The sequence below is a fragment of the Talpa occidentalis genome, unplaced genomic scaffold (genome assembly GCF_014898055.3).
Source record: "Talpa occidentalis isolate TD23 unplaced genomic scaffold, MPIMG_talOcc4v2.1 talOcc4.9, whole genome shotgun sequence".
Lineage (NCBI taxonomy): Eukaryota > Metazoa > Chordata > Mammalia > Eulipotyphla > Talpidae > Talpa > Talpa occidentalis.
Window position 1 is genome coordinate 6,555,621 of NW_023605305.1, and position 24,738 is coordinate 6,580,358.

Below are 24,738 nucleotides of genomic sequence, written 5' to 3' on the forward strand. Positions count from 1 at the left end.
TGAGGGGCCATGCCGGCTGTGGGCCGCCCTGCCCAGCCCAGACCTCCTACAGAGGCAGGGTTCCTGCCATCTCACCCTCAGAGCTGCCCGCATTGCAGCTCCGGCGAGTCTGCACCCCCGAGCGGCGCCCAAAGCTGACGGCTATTGTCCACTTTCTATAGCGGAGGAGACGGTGGCTCCAAGGAGGCGAGTCACTGGCCCCAAGTCACCCTCGGTGGGTGGCGGACGCAGGACTCGAACCCAGGGCCGCTGTCCTCAGCAGAGGCACCCGTGCCCCCGGGCACAGTGGGCTATTCTGAGTTTGGAGAATCCTGCTCCTGAATCCCATGTGTCCTCACACCAGCGTCACTCCCCCCACCCCCCGCCCCCCGCAGGCCCTGGTCCTGCCTCATCTCGCGCAATGTCCACAACAAGCCATCCATCTGCTCCTCAGGACCACACAGAGGGCCGCTGTGGGCCGGGCGCTGTGCCCGGCACTGGAGACCAACAGAGAACAAAACAGACACGGTCCTTGCCGCAGGGTGTCCACGTCCAGGGCGGGAGACGGCGAGGAGCGAAGGAACGAGAAAACTGTCGCGCAGAAATCACGGAGAGCAGGGTAAAGAACCAACGCGAGAACCTCCTCAAATTGGGGGGTGTTTATGAGGTAGCTATACGATGCCCGTGGCATAAGTAAGGAAACTGGCTCAGAGAGGGCAAGCCACTTTTCTGAGGTCACACAGCACAGAGCTGAGTCTGACATGAGGCTTTTCACAACTATTCACTCGCCTGGTAACAGAAAAGGCATGTCCATGGGTGTGTGGGGAGGCAGCAAGAAGCTGGTACTTGCCAGGTATACGGTACATGGCACCATTATTACCTCCCCTGGGGAGGAAGAGTTGAGAAAATCACAGCACATCCCTTGACCACCCCCTGCCCCCGCCACTCCCTGCCCCCGTGGCCGTGAGAACCTGTGTTCATGATGGCAAAAAGCTCAGGGTCGACTGTTCGGAAGAAGGAGGGGCAGCTCTATCCAGATAGGATCAGCTCAACCCTAAAAACAGGCTGAGATGGAGCCAGCAGACTTCACAGGAACACGGGCTGTGTCAGGCATGATCATGGCTGCTGTTTTGCTGCATTATGCTTGTCTGTATAGAGAAAATGTCTCCAAAAGACAAAACTGTTATTTATGATATTGAGGAAGGTGGAATAAATGGTTCACACAGGTAGCTCACCCCCCCCCCGCCGTTCCCCAATACTCAACAGTGCCCCTTGGGGCTCCCATCCACGGTAACGGCTTCCTTCTCCCATTATTGAGTGAATGAGCTCGCTGGGACTCCAGAGTGCCCTAATTATACGCATCCATGACACATTTGCACTTGGCTCTGGCTGCCAGAGCATTTCATGTCTATATCTTGTCTCTTGGAGGCAGGATAACCTGCCTCCATAATCCATTTCGGTTCCCTGTGACCCTATGTAGTGCCTAGCACAGACGGTTCTTCTGTTTTAAATGCCAAGGCTATGTGAGGACTCCTATTTACCCTGCAGAACCCTACCCAAATGCCCCCTTGGTTCCGAAGCTCCCTTGGCTGCTCCTTCATCCTCCCTATGACAACAACACTTAACAGCGGTTAACACCTGTTGAGCACTTGCCAGGGTGAGGTGCTGTACCGAGTACATCCATACGTTTTCTCCTTTAATCCTCACTATTTCCTGAGTGGATAGGGTACCTCTCCCCGTTTTACAGGTGAGATTCAGAAAGGTAAAGTGACTTGCCCAGGGAGACACACATGTAAGCAGCAGAGCGGTGGTGACTCGGAACACACACTCCTGACAGATGCCCATGTGCAGGGTCACCGTGAACAGCACCCCCTCCATTCCACCCCCTGAGCGCGAGAGGTCCTCAGGGGAATCCTAGTTATCTCTAACCCCAGTATCCCGCACGCACCAGGCACAGGGTAAAAGCCAATCGTCTGTCAGTGTCACATGGCATTGGCCCCAGGAGGCTTCTAGAAAAATCTGCTGACCAGAGAACACTGAGTGCCTCTACCCCACCCAGCCTGGCCGTCTTTGCCCAGAGGGGCTTGCAGCTCTGCCTGGACTTGGCTTTCACTGCTGGAGTTCAGCTGTGGAGCACAGTCCCAGCAGTGACATGAGCCGGGTGGTCCCCGGGCGGCTCCCAGGAGGAGCATCTGTTTATAATTGGCAGCCCTGGAAAGATCCAAGTCCCTAGACAGGTCTTTGGCAGGCCAGCTCATGTCCCATGGGCCCTGCATTTGGAGCTGGGGTGGTGCTGAGCTGGCTTCTTAGAAGGAAAGAAACTGCCCACCAGAGACCCCCCACTATGGCAGGTCTACTGGGGGTGCACAAGTGTCCCCCACTCCCAGCACCTCCAGCAGGAGGATGTTAGTAAAGATCCATCCTTGTGGCCAGAACAAGCATGTGTGTAAATCATGTAGAGTTAGGGGGTGCCGAGGAGAAGGGGGTGCCTCCATGTGGGCAGGCGACATTTGAATCATGGATCGTGCTCTTGCCACTTGTGTGCGCAGTGAATTCGATTTCGAGCTCTCCCTCTTGCACACCCCTGTCCTTTTCCAGAATAGGGCTCCCGACCTCTTGGGCAGAGTGGCCTGGATCACAGGCTCAGGAGCTGGACTGCCTGGCTGGAGTCTCTGATCTTCCACTTAAGAGTTACATGAACTTGGAAAACCTACCTAACCTCTCTATAAATTCAGGGTAATAAAGCACCCGCTTCCCAGGGCGGCTGGGAGGATTAAGAAAGGGCACAATAAATGCTATTGGTATTATTAACCCAGCAGCAGAAATAGATCCCCCACTCGCTCCTAGGAGGTCCCTTTTTCCCCAACTGGAGTCACTGGGGTGACGGTCATCGTGAAGACCCCCACCAGAGGGAAGACCCCCTCCAGGCCTGGCCTCAACTGGAGCAGAGCCCCAGGACCTTGGCAAGCACTCCCTCCCCATCCGTCCACCCCACTTAGAGCACCCTACTTGTCCCAAACCCCGGCCCAGGAAGGGGAGACCAGGGTCAAGCTGACCAAGGCGGAGCGGGCTGTGGGCACCTCGAGGGGCTTGTCTCGGGAGGAGAGGATTTCAAGTTGAGCTCTGAGGGTCCTGGGGTTACCAGGGGTGAGGCTTGGTAGACAGAGGTCCAGGCCTCCCCCTGTCCCAAGTCATCCAGAAGCTTCTCTAATAGTCATTTCTATAGCGATTCTGCTGCCTCAGAAGTTTATTACTGCTCCTGACCCACTGCTGCTTCGCGCCCTAGAACTGTCAGGAAACTTGTGTTTCTAGGAGTAAACCCCAGCTTGAGTCCGACTGGCACCCCAGCACCCACGACAAGCCCACCACGTCTCCTTCCAAAAGACATCTCCTCAAAACGGGATGACTGCCTTGGTTGTGGGGTGATGGTGTCCAGCCTCGAGACGTTACCAGACATCCTCGACTTTCGGCCTTCCCCCCAGGAGCCCCTTCTCAAGCTCTGCGTGCCCCCGCTGGCCCCCACCCACGGTGCAGCCTAAGGTTGCTACCCAGGCCCACCACAGACCTGAGACCCGGAGGGGCAGAGTGACCCACACCACTGGGCCTCTCTGCAGGGCACAGGCTGCATCCTTGTCCTGGTGTCCCCAGAGGGGCTCTGTTCCTTCCTGCTCTGGCACTGCCAAGCTGCCAGCAGCAGGCCCTGCCCACATCCCGTGCCCAGCTGGCTCGCGCTGGCTTCCTCCCCCGTTTGCCTGCCGAGAATGTCCTGGCTCTGGCTGGTTCAGCTTTGGAGAGGCTTGTTATGAAGTTCCTCAAATTAGATCAGCCAGTGATGTCTTCCTCCCACCAGCCTCTGCCCATAGCCTGTGGCCAGCCAGAAACCTCCTCCCGGCCAATGTCCAGCCTGAAACCAGCCCCTCCGGAGTCACAGGCCCTCTGACAGCTCTGGGAGGGAGCAAGCAAAGGTGCCTGTTTCCTACTGAGAAAATGGAGGCACCCAGGGGCTAAGCGATGCCCCCCAAATGACTTGGCCTGCAGGCGGCAGAACCAAAGTTAACGTGCTCAGTCTGCTCCCGACCCCGTGCCTTCAGCCACTGAGCCTCCCCTGCAGGGCGCTGTGACCTGTAAAAGGACATACAGGCGGTCACACAGGTATCACCCACTGCCTGCCACATGCCAAGGATGGACGGTGAGGTGGACACCTCCCGGGGAAGGAAGGCGAGGCACCGCCCTGCCAGGTGCAGCACAGGTCTTGCCAACCACGTACTTGCTGCATGGGTGGCAGGGATGTCCTCGTCCCCAGCGGCGGGCGTGGGAGAAGGCGTGGGGCAGGAGTTGTCCTCTGAGTGCGGGTCAGCTCTGTGCCTGGGCGTGGTGGCTGGGGCTGGCTGGGAGCAAGAAGCATCCTTGAGTAGGAGGGAGAACGGGGGGCACCAGAGCCACAGATAATATTTTGTGGGCCCCGCTGTGGGCCAGATCTGCTGCAGCACTGTAGACCAGGACCAGGTCCTCACAAGTGCCCAGGTGTGGAGTGGCTTGACTTGGGTCCACTGAGAAGTTATGTCAAGTCCTCACCTCTGGTGACTGGGGATTGACTTTATTCAGAGGAAGGCTCATTGCAGATGTAATTAACCAACCAATTAACCAACCTGGACATAAGATCATCCAGGATTAGGGAGGACTCTAAATCCAATGACAGGGTCTTGTAAGGGACAGAGAAGAGGCAAAAGCCATAGGAAGGAGGGGGCAGAAGCTGGAGGGATGTGGCCACAAGCCACGGAATGCCAGGACCACCGGCAGCTGGGAGAGACGGGACAGATTCTCCCCCCGGAGAGCCTCTGAAGGCAGCCTGGCCCTGCCCACACCTTGAGTTTGGACTCTGGCCTCCGGAGCTCTGAGAGGAAACATTTCGGTTGTTTCAAACCGCCCAGTTTGTGGACATTGGTTATGGCAGCCTCCGGAGACAAATACAGGAGGGTACCCTAGCCTAGTTCGCGGAGGAGGCACAGAGAGCCCTGGCAAGGCAAATAAGCAAAGGAAACTGTGGTTCCATTACACCACCCCATGTCAGATCCCCAGCCCTCTCCCCCACCCCCAAGTCTCTTATTGTGCCACACTCATTGTTTTCTCTCATCCTACACCCATTCCAGGAGTCTGACCTCGGAAATTCAGGAGCTGATGGCCTCTCTCTCCGTGGCTGCCTCTCTAGGCCTAGTCCCCACTCCCATCACCTGGACCACAGCCATGGCCTAAACTCCGCCCAGCGTGCCCACTTGACCTCAAAACATTATGCTTTAAGAATAGCAAACTGACTGTTTTCAGAGCAGAGATCTTTCTAGAATGGAAGTCAGACCTGTTTGCTCTGTTCACAACTCCCAAAGGTTCCCATCTCACCCGGAGTGAAATCCAATGTGTTTACTACAAACACAGTGAAATCTAAAGTGTCCCAGACCTGTTGTGCTCCCATCTCTTCCCCTTAGCTCTTCCCCGCCAGGGCTAACTGGTCGTGTATAGCTTCCTGGCCCACAGCTACCTCAGGGTCTTTGCACCAGCTGTTCCCCCCAAGTAGCTGTCCCCTCCCTGCACTTCTGATAGGTTCCACTCAAATGTCTGAGAGCTTCAGTGAAATACTCTCTATTCCCCCTGCCACTGACTCCCCAAATTTATTCCTGCTTTAAAAATATTTTTTTTTATTGACTAAACTTTACTTTCTAGAGCACTTTTAAATTCACAGCAAAATTAAGTGGAAGGTACAGAAATCTCTGGTGTTCCCCACCTCCATCATAATCAACATCAGCACAAGAGGGTACACCTGTCATAAGTGAGGCAGCTGTACCCCAAGACCACGGTTTACATTAGGGCATCCTCTTGGTGGTGAGCAAGTCGTGGGCTTGGGCGAATGCACGATGCCACCAATCCTCCATCGTGGAGAAGTTTCACTGCCCTAAAGATCGTCCCTGTTCTACCTATTCATCCCTCTCTACCCCCAACCTCTGGCAACCACTGAGCTTTCTAGTCTCTGCCTTTTCCAGAATGTCACAGAGTGTGGACCTCACACCCTGAGTAATAGGCATTTAAGGTTCCTCCATGTCTCTTCCTGGTTCATAGCTCGTTTCTTTCTAGCGCCGAATAATATCCCATTGTCTGCACGGACCACAGTTTATTTATCCATACACCTTCTGAAGGGCATCTTGGTTGCTGGTTCGGCTAATTACAACAAAGCAGCTATAAACATCCGGGTGTGCGTCCCTCTTTTTACTTTTCCAGTCACGAGACACACGTTTCCCTCTGTGAAGGGCACCTCCTGGCTAAGTCCCATCTGCTCCCTGGGCCCCGGGACCACTGGGCAAGCCCTCCAGGGAGGCAGTCTCCAAGGTGGACTTGAAGGGAAGCAGAACTAGGGCTCAGGTCCAGTCCACAGGGGTGGACGTTCCTCTTCACAAACATGAACAGCTCAGGGGCCAAACTCCATCTGTTCTGGGGCACATGAGGCACCCGGTGGCGGTGGGGGTGGAGGGGTTGGGCGTTGGGGCGGGGGTGGAGACACTCAGGCCAGAGTCACTGTCAGAAACCCCAAGATGTTCTCCCAGTTCCTCCAACCTGGCCTCAGTGGAGATGGCCAGGGGACCTAGCCTGGGGGTGCCGGGGAGGAGGGCCCGCCCCTCTGCTCCTCTCCAGCACCGCAAGCACCTTCGGCGTTACCATCCTGGGACCCAGTGTATGGACGAGGCTGGGTCAGGTTCTGTACTTCACGCTGCCTGCATTTCCAGAACCTTCAAAGCAGGTCCTGACCCTGGACTCCACCACAGAGCTCTGACTCCACCACAGAGTCATTACTGCCTGGCCTGCCTGTGCGTTCTCCATTCACTGGCTCACTGAGTCACTCATTCACCCAAGGAGCATTTATGGAGAGGTGACCATGCCAGGCGCTGCTGGGGGCCGAGGCAACAGTTAACAGTTTCACCCAGGTCTCCCGGAGTGTGGGTTCACCATGCATGGGGGACAGTTGATGACCGGGTGTAGAGAAGGGCCTGGCTGGAACCCGAGGCCTGTGAGCCTGGTATTCAGATGAGCAGGGCACCGGGAAATCCCGTGGCCAGGTTACACGGGGCAGACCTGAAGGACGCAGAGGGCGACAGGACTGTCTGGGGAAGGCCAGAGGGAGCAGCCAGTGCAGAGGCCCTGGGTGGGAAAGGTGGGGGTGCTGGGGATCAGCAAGGAGGCCAAGTGGGGGCGCCCAGAGAGGGAGCCGAGGGGGAGTCTCCAGCCGGCGGGGAGGGGGCTTTGAATTCTGTTCCCAGGGAGATGGAGGCCCTTTGGCGGGTGAAGAGTTAGGAGTGTTGGACCCAAAGGTGACCCGTGGCAGGGGAGGGGGCTAGGATGGGGGGACTCAGGTGGTGGAGGAGGAGGGAGTCAGCCTGGCTGCAGGGGTGAGGGCGGCTGCCAGGAAACAGGGCGTCCTAGAGAACCCAAAGGGTTCAGCCTGCGCAAATGGAAGAAAGCCCTGGCGGGGTCTCCCTCTGCGGGGAGGTGGCTCCAGCACAGCCAGTGGGGGCGCAGGGGGGCGCAGGCGAGGGCAGCGGGTGGCCGGCGCCCGCGGGGGGGCGGGAGTCGCGAACACGCGGGTTCCAGCCCCGCAGCTTCGGCCGGGGCGCCGCCGCGGGGAGGCCGGTGCGCACGCGACGGGGCCGGGGGGCCGCACCCCGACGCCGGGCCGAGGCTCCGGGAAGTCTTTCTGCAAGGGGGGGGGCCCCGGGGGCGGGCGGGGCCCGGGCTGGGCCCGCGTGGCGGGTGGGAGGGGAGGGCAGGGGAAGGGCCGGCGGGCGGGGCTGCGCTCCCAGAGGTGGGGTCTGGGGAGTCGGGCAGGGCTCCCGGCGCGCTGGGAGGTGGGGGGGCGGGGAGGGAATGGGGGCGGGGCTGTATGGGGGACCGGACCGGGGAGGGGCTGGGGGCGGGGCCCAGGTGGGGGCGGGGCGCGCACGGAGAGGCGGGCTCAGGGGACCGCGGGGAAGCGGGGTGCCGGGGTCGGGGTCCGGCTGTGGCGGAGCCGGGGCTGGGGGCGCCGGTGGGGAGCAGCGGCGCGAGCGGGCGGGGCGGGGCGGGCGGGGCGGGTTGGGGTGCGGCGCGCGGGGGCGGCCTGGGGGGTCCCCCCGCGCGCCCGGCCGCGGTAAACACGCGCCGTGATGTCACGGGCGCGCCGACCCGCCGCTGACCCCGCGGCGGCGCGCGAGCTGCCGGGCCGGAGCCTCCCCGCGCGGCCTGCGCGCCCCACGCGCCCCCGAGGCCGCCCGGCCGGGGACGGGGCGCTGCGCCGCCGCCAGACATTGCGATACGCGGCGTCTGCGGCCGCGGCCCGCCCCGCCCCCGGCCCCGCGCCCGCCCCGCCGCCCCGGCCGCGGCCTCCCCCTCGGAGCATCCCAGGGGGTGGCGGCCTCCACCCATCGGGGGCCACCCGCGCCCCTAGGGACCCCTGAACCGCCGCCCCTGAACCCTCCACACTAGGGCCGGGGCCCTGGGGTCAGCGTTGGGCGCTGCCCGACAGATTGAGGAAGTGCCCGCCTTTGCGCAGCGCTTTCTGGGAAGACGCTCCCTCCTCAGCGAAGCTGGGGTCCGGGAGGCCCCCGTCCTGGTACAGGCAGAGGCTGGAGTGTCCCCCGCTGCCCGCCACTCTCTGCCTCCAGCAGGCAGGAAGCGCCATTTATTCCAAGGCCTCCCAGAGCCACCTGGGTTGCACGCCCTTGGCAGTGCCAGGCCTCCGAGTTGCCCTTGGAGTAGAAAGCAGCCAGGCTGGGGCCAGGCAGGCCGGGACTGTGCTCTGGAGCTGATTTGCTGTGTGACGTGGGGATGAGTCCTTGGCGTCTCTGGGGAAGTGAGGAGAGCGCCTTGCGGGTGTGGAGGTCAGAGGGCTGGGAAATGTCCACTAGACTTGGAGGTTGGTTAGAAGCCTGGGGTGCAGGGGCCTGGCACATTGAGAACTTGGAGAGGATCAGAGAAAACAAGGGAGACCCTCTTTACTCAGGACCCCCCAACTCAGCCTGTACATAATAGGGGTAAATAGTCCCCTTAGGCACAAGGAGTCTCCATACCAGCTCCCCTACTTGGACTGCTTCAAGTCCTTTTGGGAATCAGAGGAACCTAGATGTGACCTGGGTCTTTACGATCATTCTTGGGGTGCTCCATAAAGCCTCATACCAGAGCCCATCTTCGCTTCCCTTCTTCTGCTGAAGTTAATATGTAGATCCCCCTCCTCACACCACCCAGCTTGGTCATCTTTAGCATCTTGTCACTATCCGAAATTTTAATAGTTTATGTTGGCTCGTTTAGTGTCTAGCTCCTGCCCCAGTGCATGCACACACATTTGCACACACTTGTGCACCAGAATGTAGGTGCTCACGATGCATCCCCGGCACCTGCTTGGTAGTCAGGCATGTGACTAATGAATGAAATCACCTGACTGGCCACATAACATGCTGGCCGCTATGCAAAATGAGAACGCAAAGCCCTTGTTTCAAAATTATTGAGAATATCAAGACAGCAAACTCAGGCATAAAGTAAGCTCAGGGTCCTCATAGAATCCCCCCCCCCGCCCCCGCCCAACACAACACACCCCCTGAAGCTGCCCAGGCCTATCACACAGAGGGTGCTCCACAGCAACTTCCAGGGGACCTAAGCTAAGGTCACTAGGCTGCCACCCCTTCCCTGGGCAGCAGGAAACTCACTCTAGCACAGCTGCTCCATGATCCACCCCAGAGAGTGGCGGGAAGCTAAGGGTTGCATTTTAGACAGGAGGAACTGAGGTTCTGGAAATGTCAAGGGCATGGCCAAGACTTGGCTGAGCTGGGACCCAACCCCAGGGACATTTCCGGGAGCCGTTGTTTGGGGAAAGGAAAGACGCGTTTTCCTGGATAGCTTTTTCAGCACCCCCTTCCTACTCCAACCCGAAACCCAGAGGTCCCTGAGTTGGTGTGTCTTGTAACATACCACAGCTGGTGTGTCCCAGGGAGACCTTCAGCTAATTAGGCATAATTTATGGACTGGTCTCCTGAGGACAAGCTTTAAATTACTTGCAAGCTGTGCCAAGGTAACTATCTATCCTACAGGCTATTAATTAGGAATCGGTTTAATCTCTGCTGGATGAAGGTCAAACGCCACGGAGTTGACCCTTCGGGCTGGCTGGCGTCGGGCAGCCCGGGGATCTGGCCTGGGAGGGCTGGGGGGGTTCAGGGGAAGCTACGGGACACCGCAACAGGAAATGGCCGGGTCAGCACATCCTGCAACGGCCAGGCTGCTGAGCGCAGACCTGCATGGCCGCTGCCCAGGGAGCAGGAGGGGGGGGGGTACATACACAGTGTTCAGGGGTCCTCAGATATGCCATCCGTCCCACATCCCATCCCAGTTCTGCTGGAACCAGCCTTCTCTAGCCTTCCATTCCCCCAGCCTGCTCATGCCTCCGACAGAGACCCTGTTTAACTCCTTAGTGACCTCCCCACCCCCGACGAGTCCAGGTTCCACCCATGGCCACCTGCCCCGAGGTCCCGCCCTGCTTGTCTCCACGAGGCCCGCTCACACTTCTATTCTGGCCAAGCCAGAGTGCCCAGAGCAGCCAAACTCTCCCCGTCTCCCTGCCATGTTTCCTCCTGCTGTCTCCACCTGCTCAATGCCTCGCCTGAGACTCCCGGGCCTCGCCAGCCAGCCTTCCTCACCCAGAAAGAAGCCAGTGCAAACTTCACGCAAGTCCAAACAGAAGCAAGTATTCACCTCTACGCTTCCAGCCTTAGTTTTCTTGTTTTTAAAACGGGCAGTGATAGTCTCTCTCTCCTGGGGCTGCTCTGAGGAACTGATCAGATTTTCCATGTCAATGGCTTCATGTCTGGGGAGAACTTGCCACAACCACGGTGTGACACTGGCGGGCAGCCCGGCCCTGCGCTCACAGCTGCCTCCCGCCATGGCCTGGCTGTTAAAGCCCCCGCCTCACCATAGAGAACTTGGAGAGGATCAGAGAAAACAAGGTCCCCCTGGCCACTGCTTTACCTTCCCTGCCGGACCAAGGATGGGGAGCGGGCACCCTGTGTTTCCCCCTCTGTCCATGCTCATTGCGCCCCTGGGACCTGAGAGACCCCGTGTGTCCTTTCCTCTTGTCAAATCTACCCCCACGGAAGCCGTCCCAGGTGACTCAGTTTCCCCTGATGTGGACCAGCTGCCCACCTGGTGTGGGCAAAATTAAAGTCCCCACTTCTGTTTTCCTTGCCAAGAGCAAAGCTGCCAGATGCTGTCCTGCTGCCCTGACCACAGGGCCGGCCACTCTGCGGCAGGGACCGCACTGTTCTGTCTCCCTCCCTCGAAACACCCAGAGCAGGGCTTGGTCTACGGCAGGTGCTCGGGATGATCCAACCGGCATACCTAAGCTCCTGCCCGGCGGCTCGTGGGGTCCCAGTGACTCCCAGTGACCCTGGGAGGTTGGGACTCGCACTGTCACTTGACAGAAGAGGAAACTGAGGTTCAGAGAGTGTGGCCGCAGAACAATGGCCTCTCCCCTGCAATGCTCCGTCTTAACCCCCAGAGACTGTTGCCTTCGATGGGAAAGGGGCGTGAGGTTGCGGATGGAGTTAAAGTTGCCAATCAACTGACTATAAGATAGCAAGGTGAGCCTGGATTGTCCAGGTAGGCCCAGGGTCCTGGCAAGGCCATTTAAACGTGCAAGAGGGGGCAGCAGAGGAGAGTTTACAGGGAGCCGTGACTAGAAGTCCGGTTGGAGGGTGCCACGGAGGAGGAGGATGGGGCCATGAGCCGAGGAATGTGGGTGATCTCTAGAAGCCCAAAAGGGTAAGGAAACGGATTCTCCTCTGGAGCTTCCAGAAAGAGTGCAGCCCTGAATCTTGCCATTAGCCCAGTGAAACCCGTGTCAGACGTCTGCCCTCCAGAACGAGAGAATAAACACGTGCTGTTTTAAGCCACTGAGTTGCAGGTGGTGGTTAGAGACGCCCTAGGGCACCGGTGCAGAGGTGATAGGACTGGCCTGGGCCTCCAGCCAGGCGGCCAGGATTGAAGGCCTCGTCTGTCCCTCCCGTAGTCTGTGGTCTCTGTGCTGAGTGCCCTGCTGTGGCTAACTCTCCGCATCGCTTAAACCGTCTATAAAAACATGCCCTGGAGACTTGTGAAGAGGGCGTCTGAGGGGCCGGAAGGACAGCCCAGCAGTGTCCACAGCCTCGGGGCTACGGTCTCGAAGACCGAACATCTTTCGTGGGCTTGGGTGACTCACAGCCAATGGCAGCTGAGCACAGCGCCTCCTTTCCTGGCCTATCTCAGTGGCCGTCATCTTCTAGAGAAGGTCACAAAGAAAGCCTTGACCACCTGCGGACACCTTCAGTGACCACTCATTTTGGCCTCTTTGAACTACATACCCCGCAAGGGCAGCCAGGCTTCATCTCAAGCTGGAAAAGTCCACACTGGGGCTTTAGCCCTGAGTGCTGGTCAATTGCCTCGTGCTCCAGGAGGCAGGCCAGAGCTCCTGGAAGTTTCTGTTGAGGACTGGCTTGGACCTTCCGCAAGGAGCACACCTGGTTCCCTTGCTCCTGATAGCAGCACCCGGTCTCCCCTGAGGAAGCCCATTTCCCTGTTCTCAAGTCCTGGGGCTAGGCTGGGGCTGGTGCACCCCTGGCCCAGAGTCAGGCCTGTGACCCATGACTAGGGACCACGTCAGGCTCAACCCCGTCACAGGCCGGGCCTCGAGGCCTCGACCCTCAGGTAGAAGATACAGGCCTGTTGGCTCAGCTGGGAGCTGGGGGATGGAAGGCTACAGGCGCAGATGTGAGTCATCCCTTGGAGGAGGGTCCTGCCAGAGAGAGACAGGGTCCTGACAACACTGATTGAGCTCCTGGAGCTGCTCCAGAATTGGGCCTTCCTAGGGACCTCTGGTGACACCATCTGTCTGGAAGGACGACCATGCAGGGCAGCGGCCCTTCCTGTTGCTTGGCCCAGTTAGACACGGTGCTGCCAGGGGCACCCTCACAGGCTCCGCTAGGGGCTCCCAGCCTGGCCTGGTCCGTGGAATGACGAACAGAGAGGTGGCAAAGCTCCCTGGTTCAAGGACCCTGGGTTCAAGTCCTACCTGGTCGCGCACGAGTAGAGGGATGGGAAGTCGGTGCCCGCCATGTCTGGATCGTGACAGTGGGTCGTTTCCATGTCGGAGGGTGAGTGGTACGAGGGCCTTGTTACATGAAGGGCCAGTGGTCCTGGCACACATAGGTGCTCAAGGACACTGGCTCTAAGTAGCTCCAGTGGGTCTGTCATGCATTTGCTCAGGCATCAAATGTTTATTAAATGACTACTGTGTGTGTGCCTAAGACTTGGCAAGAGGGACCCTCCCTCCTCCACCTCAGCATAGTCTGGAAAAGAGACACCAAGCACCAAGCAGCCACAAGCATGGTGAGTTGCCATGGTAACCTATAAGTTTGGCCTCACCACAGCCCAGCCCAGGCCAGTTGAGCTACTTGGCAGCAGAGATGAACGTGACTCACGCTGGTGGGCGGCTGTGGGGTGTGGGTAGATGGGCCCGGGGTGGTGTTCTGGCCTTGACCTTTGCATCTCGGTCACCAAAGGGCCTGCAGTGGACCAGGCCTAGCTGATGAAGAGGGCTGTGGTCACCAGCCGTCCCTCCAGTGGGAGGGAGCACGCAGCACTCCCCAGTCCTCCCTGGGGGAGAGTGGTTCCCGCCCACTGGGTTCTACAAAGCTAAGGAGTTGAATTCCCAAGGGCCTCTGTGGCTTAGACAGCATTCTCCCCCTCCTGGGGAGTCCCAGAACTAGGGGTTGTCCAGCCAGTTCCTTTTTTCTTTTTTAGAATTATTTATTTATGCATACAAGAACTGGGGTGCCAGCCAGAGGATTCACCAGAGACAGAGTGGGGAGCAGAACAGGCAGATACTGAAATACACTGCTGAGGGGAGCAGCGGGCGAGACAGGAGAGGTCTGCTGCACCGTGTGGGTAGCTCCCTGGCCTGCTGGGGATCCAACTCGTGCCCCAGTGGCTAGAGATAGCTTAATAGCACTGGCTTTAACCCCTGCACCACCAGGGAGGCCCCAGTTCTTTGCCTTGTGCCCCCTGTGCTGCACAGTGTATTGGTCCAATAGGAAAAGGTGCAGAGCACGGGCTTGGGGGAGGGGGAGGCTCAAGGCCCCCCGCCCTGACTAGAAGGTGCCATCCTTTCTTGCAAAGGTCTTGAGCTCAGTGGGAGGTTTACGAACATAATTTCATTGAATCTTGACACCTTCATTTTCAGACAGGACAGTAGCCCTGCGCAGAGCGAGCGCTCTGCCCAGCGGGCTGGCCTCTGCCACTCAAAAGACCTCAGTGGCTGTGACCTTGCCCATGGCCGGCCCTGGGCCTGGGGGCTGGCTAGCCAAGTCACATTCTCCCGGGCTGGGTGCTCCTCAGGCTTCCGAGCCGGTTCTGGCAGCTGAATTCGGGCCGGGCCCCCACAGGGAGGCTGCCTCCGTCCTGGCTGAGTAATCAGGGCCCCTCATGAGCTCCCTAGTGCAGAGGGACCTATTCCCTCTCCCTAGGCAGAGGGATCTTGACTGAGGGCTGAGCAGGGCCTGGGGTCCCACATGCCAGGGTGGGGGTGGGGGACTCTCTCCTGAGGGCCAGAGGCACAAGCTAAGAGGAGGATCCCCAGTCCATGGCTTTCTCTTCGGAATAAAGAACCAAAGCTTGAGGAGCAATAAGATGGGGCTCAGCAGGTCCCCACGAGGAGCAATGGGGAGAGCAGCATGTCCTGAGTCACCCCCTAGAACAGTTACAGCACAGGGGTTTGGGGTGCTGACCCCCCCCTCTTTCCCTGTGCAGCTGAAAATTTGAGTATAGACTACTGACACCCTAAGACTTCACGACTGCTAACCTGCTGCTGAGCAGAAGCCTCCCGGGAAAATAAACATTTGATTTGCAGATATTGTGTGTGTTCTACGTGTTCTTGCAGTAAAGGGAGGTGGAGGAGAGAAAATGTCACTAGGAAAGTCATCGGGAAGAGAACAGACGTCGGCGGCGCTGGGCCGGATTTACCGACACCCGCTTTATGTGCTGTTTACAGGAAAGCCCGCGGAGCTCCGGGGTCAGTGGCGCCTTCTCCTTAGAGCAGGGGCCTTCTTCCAGATTGCACACAAAAGCCTCACATGGAATTCTAGGCTATGAGACAGACAGACGCGAAGCTGGCGCAGTTCCATGGAGGTGGGGCCCCCGCAGCACCGTCTCTGCTCCCCCTCCTACATGCTCCCTCCTGGAGTCCTTTGGGTGCTCTGGAACCCGGTTTGGAAACTTAGTTCTCGAACTTCAGCTGGTGCTGGGATCTGCCTTGGAGGCTGTCAGATCAGAAGGGCTAGAGATCTGTAGGAGCAGGACGAGGGGACAGGAGACAATGATCTCTGCTCCCACCCCCACCCCGAGTATGTTTCAGTGTGGACAAAGTGGCGCCAGGGTTCATCGACCAATGTGCTTTTCTAGTTCTTTCCCTGAAAGGCCGCTGAAAGGGGACTTTGAGGTCACATTCCCCAAAGCCAGGGATGGCCAATGACATTAGAAAGGCTTGGGCCTGGTGGCCTCTGGCAGGCTGGCTGAGGCTGGGATTGTACCCCCAGCCCCCAATCTGTACTGTGCACCCCGGCCTGGGCCCGGCTTCTGGGTCGCAGACATGTGCTCCCGGACCAGGACGCAAGCCTGAAGGAGTTACACAGGTTCTGGAAGTAGTCCAGGCCTCTTAACCTGGTCTCTGGCACAGCACATGGGAGTGCTCAAGGACCCCTTAAAAGTATAAGTGTGTCTCTTTGCGCATTTTTAGGACAGGGTTTATACTTCCCTCACATCCTCAAAGGGCTCTACAACCAGCGAAAGATTAAGACTTAACTGTGCAAATGCCTCAGTTGCCACCTCCTTCAAGAAGTCTTCTAAGATTTCCTTTAATTTACGGTGATCTTGCCCTTCTCTGTACTCTCAGAGCTCTTGGTCACTTCCGAGTACCCGCTTGGTGGCTCAAAGTTAGCCAGAAGCTGCTAGTCCTCTCTGGTCCCTGAAAGCAGGCGTCCCCTCCACGTTTGGGGAGCTGCCCCGGTGGTGGGAGGAGCGATCTCTAGCCGCGCTGTTTTTCACTATGGGTGACTGTCCCTGCTAATCAATGGCCACCCTGCCCTTTGGCCAGCATCCGTGCATTGTATGTAAATACAGCTGCTCAGTGCTTCCAGAAATGTTTCTGTACAAGTAAATTTAACTACATCCTGGCCCCTTCCTGTTGATGGGACTGCTTATCAGTGGCGTCTCCAGACCCACTGTCTTTAGCAGTGTCTTGTAAACCGCCCCAAGACCTTTACTGGGGTTGGCCAGGCCAGGCTGTGGTGATTGTCCTGGTGGGAGAGGTCCTAGTTTGGAAGCTTAGAAACCTGGACCCAGAGTACCTCAGGCCCAAGCAACTCACCCTGCATCTTAGCCACAGGGTACCACAGTCAGGTGGAGACCACAGCCACAGAGTACCACAGACACATATGTTACCACAGTCACATACAGTAGTACCAAGTCATTTGCAGAACCACAGTTAACAGGACCACAGTCATGTTGAAGGTCTGAGCCACAGAGAGTACCACCGTCATGCACAGTTACCAGTCATGCAGAGAACCACAGTCACAGAGCACAACAGCCACGAAGAGTACATTGATTAGTACACCACCACCGCCGCATACGGTGTAAGTCTGCAGTGTGGACACTCCCTACCGTCATCACAAGACTGCAGTCACACAAAGCACCACAGTCACAGCTAGTACCGGGAGCACAAGGAAGCCACCGGCAGCCATTGGAGGGCTGCAGAGGTGTCAGTTATGTCTGACATTGAGAGCGGAGCATATTAACGTGGGCCTGCCTGCACCCTCTCACCAGCCCTACTCTTGCTCAGCACCCTACAGAACACGGACCAAGAAACGGCACAACCCCCCGGGGAGTTCTGCTGAAAAGGGCGTCTTTCACTGTTACGAGTTGGTTGGTTGATGCTCGCATCCCGCCTCCCGGCACTGACCCCATCTGGGTCACTGTCCGCTGACTGGTGAGGATGACTCAGGGGCTCTGAGGGGTGGGCAGGCGCAGATGTCCAGAACCCAACCTCTGCAGAGCAGGACTCCCTGCCCTTGCTCACTTACAGGACAGCTCGCGCATCTGCAGAAAGCTCAGGGCAGGAGGGATTCTGGTCCCAGGGACCAGCGCCCAGCCCTCCACAGTCACACCCAGGCCAGCCTCCCTGGGTTGGAGGTGGCCAACCCACCCCCAGGACAGCAGTCCACTAACTGTCCAGTGATTTGCCATTCGATCTAAGTCATGGTGTCTAGGCCTCATCCCTGGCCACCCTCCAGTTGCTCAAGGACCCTCTCAAAGTGTTGACCACAATGCTCCAGAAGCTCTTCGAGAAAGTATGACAGAAAGCTATGTCCTGCGCCCTGACCCCTAGCGCAGCAGCTTGGGTCTCATTTACAGGGGAAGTTGGTTCATCTTTACCCCCAATTAACTCCTCTTGTTGGAGTTGACTCACCTTGCTGAGGTGCCAGAGGCTTGACCAATGTGGAGGTGGTCCCCACACCAGGACTTAAGGCCAGAGGACAGAACCTGTGGCCTCCCCTGCTGGGCCTGAGAAAGAATCTTACACGATTCCAATTCCCCAGAGGCCTGTCACCCCTAGTTGGGCAGTATTTTTTTATGCCCAGGCATCAGCAAGAATGGGGCAGGATGAGCTGAGAGCAGAGGTCTCCTCAGCCACCTCTAGGCCTGGGAACTCATATTCCCACCCACTCCACCGGGGCACACTGGCTACCTAGGTTCCCCAGCACCCCACTTCTACTTGGCTGCAAAATGGTCAGTGGAGACCCAAGGGCCCTGGGTAGTGGAACATACTCGAAAGAGGCCGAGTAAGTCTGGTGTGAGAGTCTCAGGGGCCTCCAGACCCTGGCCTGACACCCCCACCCTGTGTTCCCCTTGACAGCAGCTGGGAGACCCCGCTAAGACTTAGAGCTTGTCATGACCCTGCTCAAAATCCTCCAGGCTCCAGCTTCACTCAGTCTAGTCAGAGATGGTTCTAGATGTTCCTAGGCCCGGGGTCTCCTGCATTTCTTTCCTCGCTCCCACCGCACCCCCCTTGTCCACTCTGCTCTGACCACACTGGCCTCCAGTCCCCCAAGCCCTCCAGGCACCTCTCCTCAGAGCACCTGGTTCTGTCCTGGGCTGGGATGTGGCTCCCCCTCTTTCGTGGACCTGCCGCCTTTGTGTCTCCCCAGCACTTACATACTATTTTATTTATCTTGTTTATCATCTGTCTGTCTGTCTCCCTTACTAAACTGTGGCTCATGTGGGGATTCTTGCTGCTCACTCGAAGCGCCTAGAACAGGGCCTGGCACACAGCCACAGCGTAAGTGAACGAATGAATGAGTTCTCGCCTGCCATTCCCTTGAGAACTGGGGTCTCGGCACCCCTTTGAGACCCGGACATGGGGTCATTTTCAGAATGCTGACACCCCACTCATTTTAAGTGCTCTCACTGGTCCTGCAGCAGAGTTGGGGAGCCCTTAAGAGCGTTTCGCTTGCTTCAACTGTTTCCTGGGCCTCCTGCTTCATGGGGATAATGTCTTTCAAATGTTTCCCCTGAAATTCTTGGTGTAGGTTTAGATCGTGTGTTCTGAAGGCAACAGGAGGCACCTTGCAACATCCTAGACATGGTGATGGTTCGCCCAAGGATAAAGGGGGAGGGGAGGGGCCTGCCCCTACTGGGTGGAGTCTGCGTGGGTGGTGGCTGGAAAAGACCTTCAGGGCCAAACCGCAGGTCCTCGGCACCCAGATCTCTTTCCCAGGTAGAGAATAGACAGCTAAGGGCTACCTTCTCGTTAGTATGGCTGAGGCCATTTCTCAATATGGTGATCTGGACACACAACAAGATAGAAATGAACCAGAGAAAGTGACCTGAACCACAGAGCTCAGAAGGATTCCAGGCCGGGGGGTTCACATGCCTTGGGCTCTGCAAAGCTGAAAGCTCAGAAGCGCCTGGACTCTAAATAAGAATAAGCAGACAGGCTGGGTGGGATTCGGGTTCAGTATTAGATCTCAAGAACATTCTCGAAAGTTCAAGTAGACAATTTGGTGATTTGAGGATAAAGACGGGAAGTTCTGCTTGACATACTAGCTGGGAAATGTGGGCCCCTCGTTCCCTTGAAAGCTGCAGGTTGAAAACATTAACATCGTCTACAAGAGCTGAAATCGGTCCTGGCCGGACAGCTATCTGGTGGCTGCCGAGGAAGTTTAGAAATGGGAGTGGGGCCTCCTACCGACCGAGGGCATGTTCCAGTCCAGATCTGCCTTTTCATTCGGTGGGCTGGTGTCTAGCAAGAAAGGCTGAGAAGCTCAGTGAGGAGGACACGTGTTTTTGCAGAAGTCTCCCCCTTGCTCTCCTGGACCGGCTGACTCACGAATGAGAACTTCAGACCTCTGGGGTCTTAGAGATCTTGTGTTCCCTCTACTTTGATAGGTCCCGAGAAGGCCATGATTTTAGTGACTTTTCCTGGGGTGGAGCACAGCCAGTCTCAGCCCCCCGCCCCCCAGTTCACATCTATCCAGTCCTCAGAGTGTGGCCTCATTTGGAAAGAGGGTCTTTGCAGATGTAATTAACTATCTCAAGATGAGAGCATCTTGGGCCCAGTGACTAGTGTCCTCAAGAGATGAAAGGACAGAGACACACGGAGAGACAGAGAAGGTGGAGGCAGAGTCAGGAGTGAGGCTGCTACAGACCAGGGAGCCACCACGAGCCCTCAGAAGCTGGAAGAGTCATGATTGTCCTCTAGACTCTGCCGGGACGGGGGTCACTTCCTGCTCCTCAATCTCAGAGTTCTGGCCTCCAAGGACTACGAGCGAAGACATTTTGATTGCCGTGAACCACCAAGTTCATGGTACCTCGTGATAGAGCCGTTACAATACACCCCGTCTCCATTCATTCATCCTGCTCCATGCCGGTGTCCAGGCCCAGCGCTGGGCCAGACACCTGACCGGCATCTCACGGGTTTGCCGAAACAACTCTCTCCTAGATGGCCGTAAGGGGAGCCACCATGGGCAAGGCTCTGGGATTTGCTGGGCAGATGTGTTGGAGAATGGGACTCACATCTACCGGCAGGCCGAGCTCCTGGCTGGCAGCTTTTGGAACATACTGTAAATTCAACAATAGCAATGTGACTCTGAGCGTTCTAGTACATCTCCAGGAAACGCGCCCTCGGGTCTGGTCTTCTACCCCTCCTGGAGCGCAGGATTGGGCCCTGGTAGGTGGCCTTTGCCTCCCCTGGGCCTGCCATCATGACCCTGGGCACTAGGCCAGCCACTTGCCTCATTCTGGACCAAAGGCTAAAACAGCGACTGCAAATACTTCCAAACAAACAGTCCACTTCTCCCCCTAAGGTCAAGTCAAAGTCAAATACTCTGGAGGCCGGGTCAGCCAATGAGCTAGCCAGGAGCCTTGGAGGGAAGGGCCCACACTCTGAGATGTTTTTGTGGGAGGAACCTCAGGGGGGACAGCAAATGAAAAAAGAGTGCAGAGAGCAGTAAGTCAGCAAGAGCCTCCCCCTGGCCCTGGCTGGGTTAACCTCAGCGCATCCACGAGCAAGGAGAGAGGTGTCCAGGTTGGAAGCTTCCAAATCCTGGAGTTTGCTCTAAGAAAAGCCCTCAGTCGGGCCACCTTTGCAGCCTAAGGCCCACTGCCCCTTTCTCCCCACCATATTGCCAAATCCTGTTTGACTCAGGTCATTACTGGAAGCGGGGTGTCAGTCTCCATCCCCACCCCAGAAGGTAACAGCTCTCTCCTGGACATGCCAGCTGTTTGCAGAGGCTGTGGCCCTCCTCCCTTCTTTCACTTTTGGGGGGGGGGTCTTTCCTCTCCAAGTCTGATCCCACCTGAATCCAGGCTGCCTTCTATTCCCACCAAGGCAGGCTGCCTCCCCAGCTCTGGCAGAGGCCCCAGGACCCCTAGGCAGAGGCCCCAGGACTAGCCCCAAGTCCACCTTCCACACTGTTCCAACCCACCTGGCCATTCCCCGTGAACCCCTCTCACTACACTTGGTCCTTTGACCCCAAGCATCCTGAACCCCTAAATGCCCCTGGCACTGGAGTTTGTCCCAAGGCCCTTTCACAGGCCCCAGATGGTCTCAGGCAAGAGGCTTTGATTCCAAATTCCCCGCCATGACAGCAAGTGGAGAGCTCATTAAAAAGTAGCTCCAGTAATTGGTCAGATAATTGCGCGTTACAAGAAGGGTGCTTGGTGGGCCTGCCTGGTCCCGTCCGTGTCAATGGCACTGGGAGTTTCATAGGCCCCAGGAGCCTGTTTCTGGTGACTTGATACCAATTTAAGACCTATTTGTAACTGGCCCTGGGTTTATTCCCTGGAAAGGAATGTCCAGTCTAAGTAGGCGGGTCCATGATTCCCAGTCCCGATCTCGTAGGATGTCCCCCAAGCACTATTTCACCCGCCCAAACCATATACTTCTTTCAATTTAGACTTGTTTATAATCAGTCAAGTTCTTCCAGATTGACTAAAAGAGTTCATGTGCCCACTGTAGCCAGAGCGCTGGGCCAGACCCAGGCCTCGGGCCAGCTGGAGGAGTCAGAAGAAAGTTTCTGTGGGATGCAGACAGGGAAGGAATGACAATCACACCAGTTGTCCCAGCACCCTGGTCGTCCTCAAGGACACCCTCCTGTGCCATCCTGACCCGCCACCAAGGGCTTTTGGGAACCGAAACTGCTGAGCCCAGCTCTTACATCCCCCTTTCGGTGTGTCCAAGGGTTAAAAACACTTCCCGAACTGCCCTCCCAACTGCAAGGTCAAGCAGCTGTCCAAACCACCCAAGGAGACGCCGGAGCCTGGGACAGCGACCCCAGCTAGCCCGGTCACCGCAGGCCCCTGGGCCAGCCGCCGGCGAGGGAAGAGTTAACGGGCAATCAACTTCGGCTGATAGTTCAGGCTCCAAAGTTCAGCCCCAGTCAGAGCCACCCCGGAGGAATTGTAAATCTCAGGGAGTATTTAACAAAACAAAAGCAACCTGGAATTACATGCAGGTTTGGTTTTCTACAGTACATATTTACTTAATCCCCTAGGTATGTGGCTCCATGTCAGATCAGCTGGCTTTCCTGGCCCTTTCACCCCCCTGGCTCAAAACAGTTTTAGTTTCAAACTAATTCCCTGTTTTTGCTCTTCCTCTTCACAGGGCCGGCTGGAGACAGCCCAGCCTGCCCGCACAGAATCTCTCTCTCCTGTGGCTCTAGACTCTGGGTGAGTCAGCCTGGCTGGGGTCAGAGTTGGGTGACAGCCGCTCACCCGCCCCACTCTCCAGCAGCACCAGGTCCTGGAAAACTGGAGGAGAGGTCCTGGCGCGGGCGAAAAGGGGAACGGCAGCTCCCTGGTGCCACCTCCCCAGTTCGTGGGGAGGGATCCCCTCCGGGTCTGTATCTGGGGGAGGAGGCAGGGCTGGAGGTGAGAACAAGGGCCCTTTATCGGCTCCTGGCTACCGCTGTCCAGATTTCCAAAAACCTGGGCCTCCCAGTGCCTGTCAGGCCGGGCTAGACCATCCCAGACCACTCCCCCTTTGCAAGCCCAAACCAACTATCCCCTCTCCTCGTGCCTCCGGAGCTGCAGCCGCACAGGTTGGGTCTGGGAAAAGGGTTGCCAAGGAAAACACCAAGCGCCAGCGAGCAGGCGGCTCCCCTACCCAGGAGCGCACACACCCTGCACCCGCCGGGGTGGTGCACAGAGGCGAAGGCGAGGGGGGGAAACACAACACCTTCCTTCGGGAGACAGGAATGCGGGGAATGGGTGGGTCTCCCAAGTTTCGGGGTGGGGGTGAACAGCCAGACAGCCACCTATCCCAAAGGAGCGGGTCGGCTCCGGACCTGCCAAAAAAGACAGTCTCGAGCCGGGGAAATTTACAAGGTGAAACTGGCTCGCTCAGCACTCGCCGGCGGCGCCGAGAAGTAGGGTGGCCGGCGGCTCGCAGACTCCGGGGCGCGGGCGCGGGCAGAAGCAGCAGGTGGGCGCCCTCGCCCCCCGCGCCCCGGCCGCCCCACCCGCCGCAGGCGCCGCGCCCGGGTACCTTTCTGGCGCCGCGTTCTGCGAACTCGCGGGCGAGCTGGCGCCCGATGCCTCTCCCGCCGCCGGTGACCAGGACGTTCTCCCGCGACAGGTCCCGCAGCTTGGCCGGCAGCACCAGCCCCACGGCCGCCTTCGCCACCAGGTAGAGCATCTGCAGAGGGAACAGCAGCAGCGCGCCCAGCCGTCGCCACACCATCCTCCGCGCCCCGGAGCCGGGCAGGGGCGAGACTCCCCGGGCCAAGCGCACAGGAGTTAAAAAACAAAGCACCCCAGACAATAATAAATAAACCGAATAAGGGGGAGAGAGACGTCCCACCTGGCGACTCTTGGAATCACCTCTTGCCAAATGCAAAAAGCAGCGGGTGAGAAAAAGGAGGAAAAAAAAAAATCAAAAGGCAGAGCGATCTCAATGCGCCCCGGGAGGAGAAAAGGCGCCCCCCAAACAGCTGGGACAGGGAGAGGGGTCGGGGCAGCCGGAGGTGGAAAGTTCTAACAAGAAGTTTCTTGCCCCAGCAGCCGCTCCGGCTGGGGAATTCTCAGGTAATGTTTACAGGCTGACAGAGGAGTTTAGCAGGGGAAGGAGAGAAAAAAAAAAAAAAAAAAAAAAAAAAAAAAAAAAAAAGCACCAACCACACGCGCGCACCCGGCTTCGGCCCCGCGGTTTCAAAGTGCAAGATTAAAAAAAAAAAAAAAAAGAAAAGGAAAGAAAAAAGAGCTGTTTCCAAATTGCAGCGCCCCCAACCCCTTCTCCGGGGGGACAAAAAAAGTGGGTTGGGGGCAAAGTGCTTGGAGCTCCCAATTTCAGCGGCCGAAGCCTCCCGGCGCGGGGCTATTCCTGGGCTCGGGAAATTGCTTCCGCGCCGTCTGATTGCCAGCAACGTGCAGCAGAAGTGGGGGGTCCGGGTGTCAGTTTCTCTACGTGCATGGCTCGCCCCGGCGCGCGCTCGCGCCCGCTCCCTCCCTCCCGCTCCCTCGGCTGAGGCTGGGTGTTGCCGCTCGCTCCGGCTCCCTCTCTCTCCCTGGTGAGCATTTATTGCTCCTTTTTGTCCTTTGCAACTTGGAGCCAGCCCGGGCGCCCGGCGCGCGTGGATCGGGCGCCCGGGTCTGCGCCGCCTGCGTCTCTCGCCCCCGGGGCCGCAGCCGCGCGCGGGAGAGGGCGGCCCTTCCCCCCCCCCCATTTTTTTTTAATACCCCATTAAGTCTGATTGACAGTTAAAGTTGCTCCGAGGCTTCCCCACCGCTCCTCTGAGTGGCTGCGCGGCTTCCCCACCCCCCTGCGCGCGCTCGGGGCGCGCACCCGGGCGCGCACCCGGGCGCGCTCCGACCCGCGCTCTCCCGGGCCGGCTCCCCTCCCGGCAGGCCGGGGCTTGCCCGCGGGGCCCCGGAGGGCTCGCAGCCCGAGCTCGGGCACGCTGGAAGCGGCTCCTGCTCCCCGGCTCCCGCCCGGAGACGCGCCTTCCCGCCGGGACGCGGGCGCCCGGACAGGGCCGTCCCGGGCCAGGTGATCGCCCCTGCGGGAGGGCCCGGCCCGGGACGGCGCGCCTGCCCCGGCCCCACTAGGTCGCTCAGGGTTTATTTCAGGTCATCTGGTCACCCCCAGCCTCCAGGTAGGACCTGGAAGCCACT

At 58.2% G+C, this 24,738-nt stretch overlaps 1 protein-coding gene across 2 annotated transcripts in view; it reads right to left on the minus strand.

The window, feature by feature from the left end:
• The window catches only part of DHRS3 (dehydrogenase/reductase 3), a 35,602-nt gene extending 11,375 nt beyond the window's left edge, over window positions 1-24,227 (minus strand). The window contains exons 1-2 of one of the 2 annotated variants that reach the window (XM_037500930.2): window positions 23,429-24,225; window positions 23,114-23,263 (exon numbers count right to left, since the gene is read on the minus strand). In XM_037500930.2, coding sequence (XP_037356827.1) covers window positions 23,114-23,263 — 150 coding nt within the window. In that variant the 5' untranslated portion in view covers window positions 23,429-24,225. Of the gene's footprint in view, window positions 1-23,113 lie in introns of both variants that reach the window. The other variant, XM_037500929.2, reaches the window with a different exon arrangement.
• Between the last annotated feature and the right edge of the window lie 511 nt (window positions 24,228-24,738).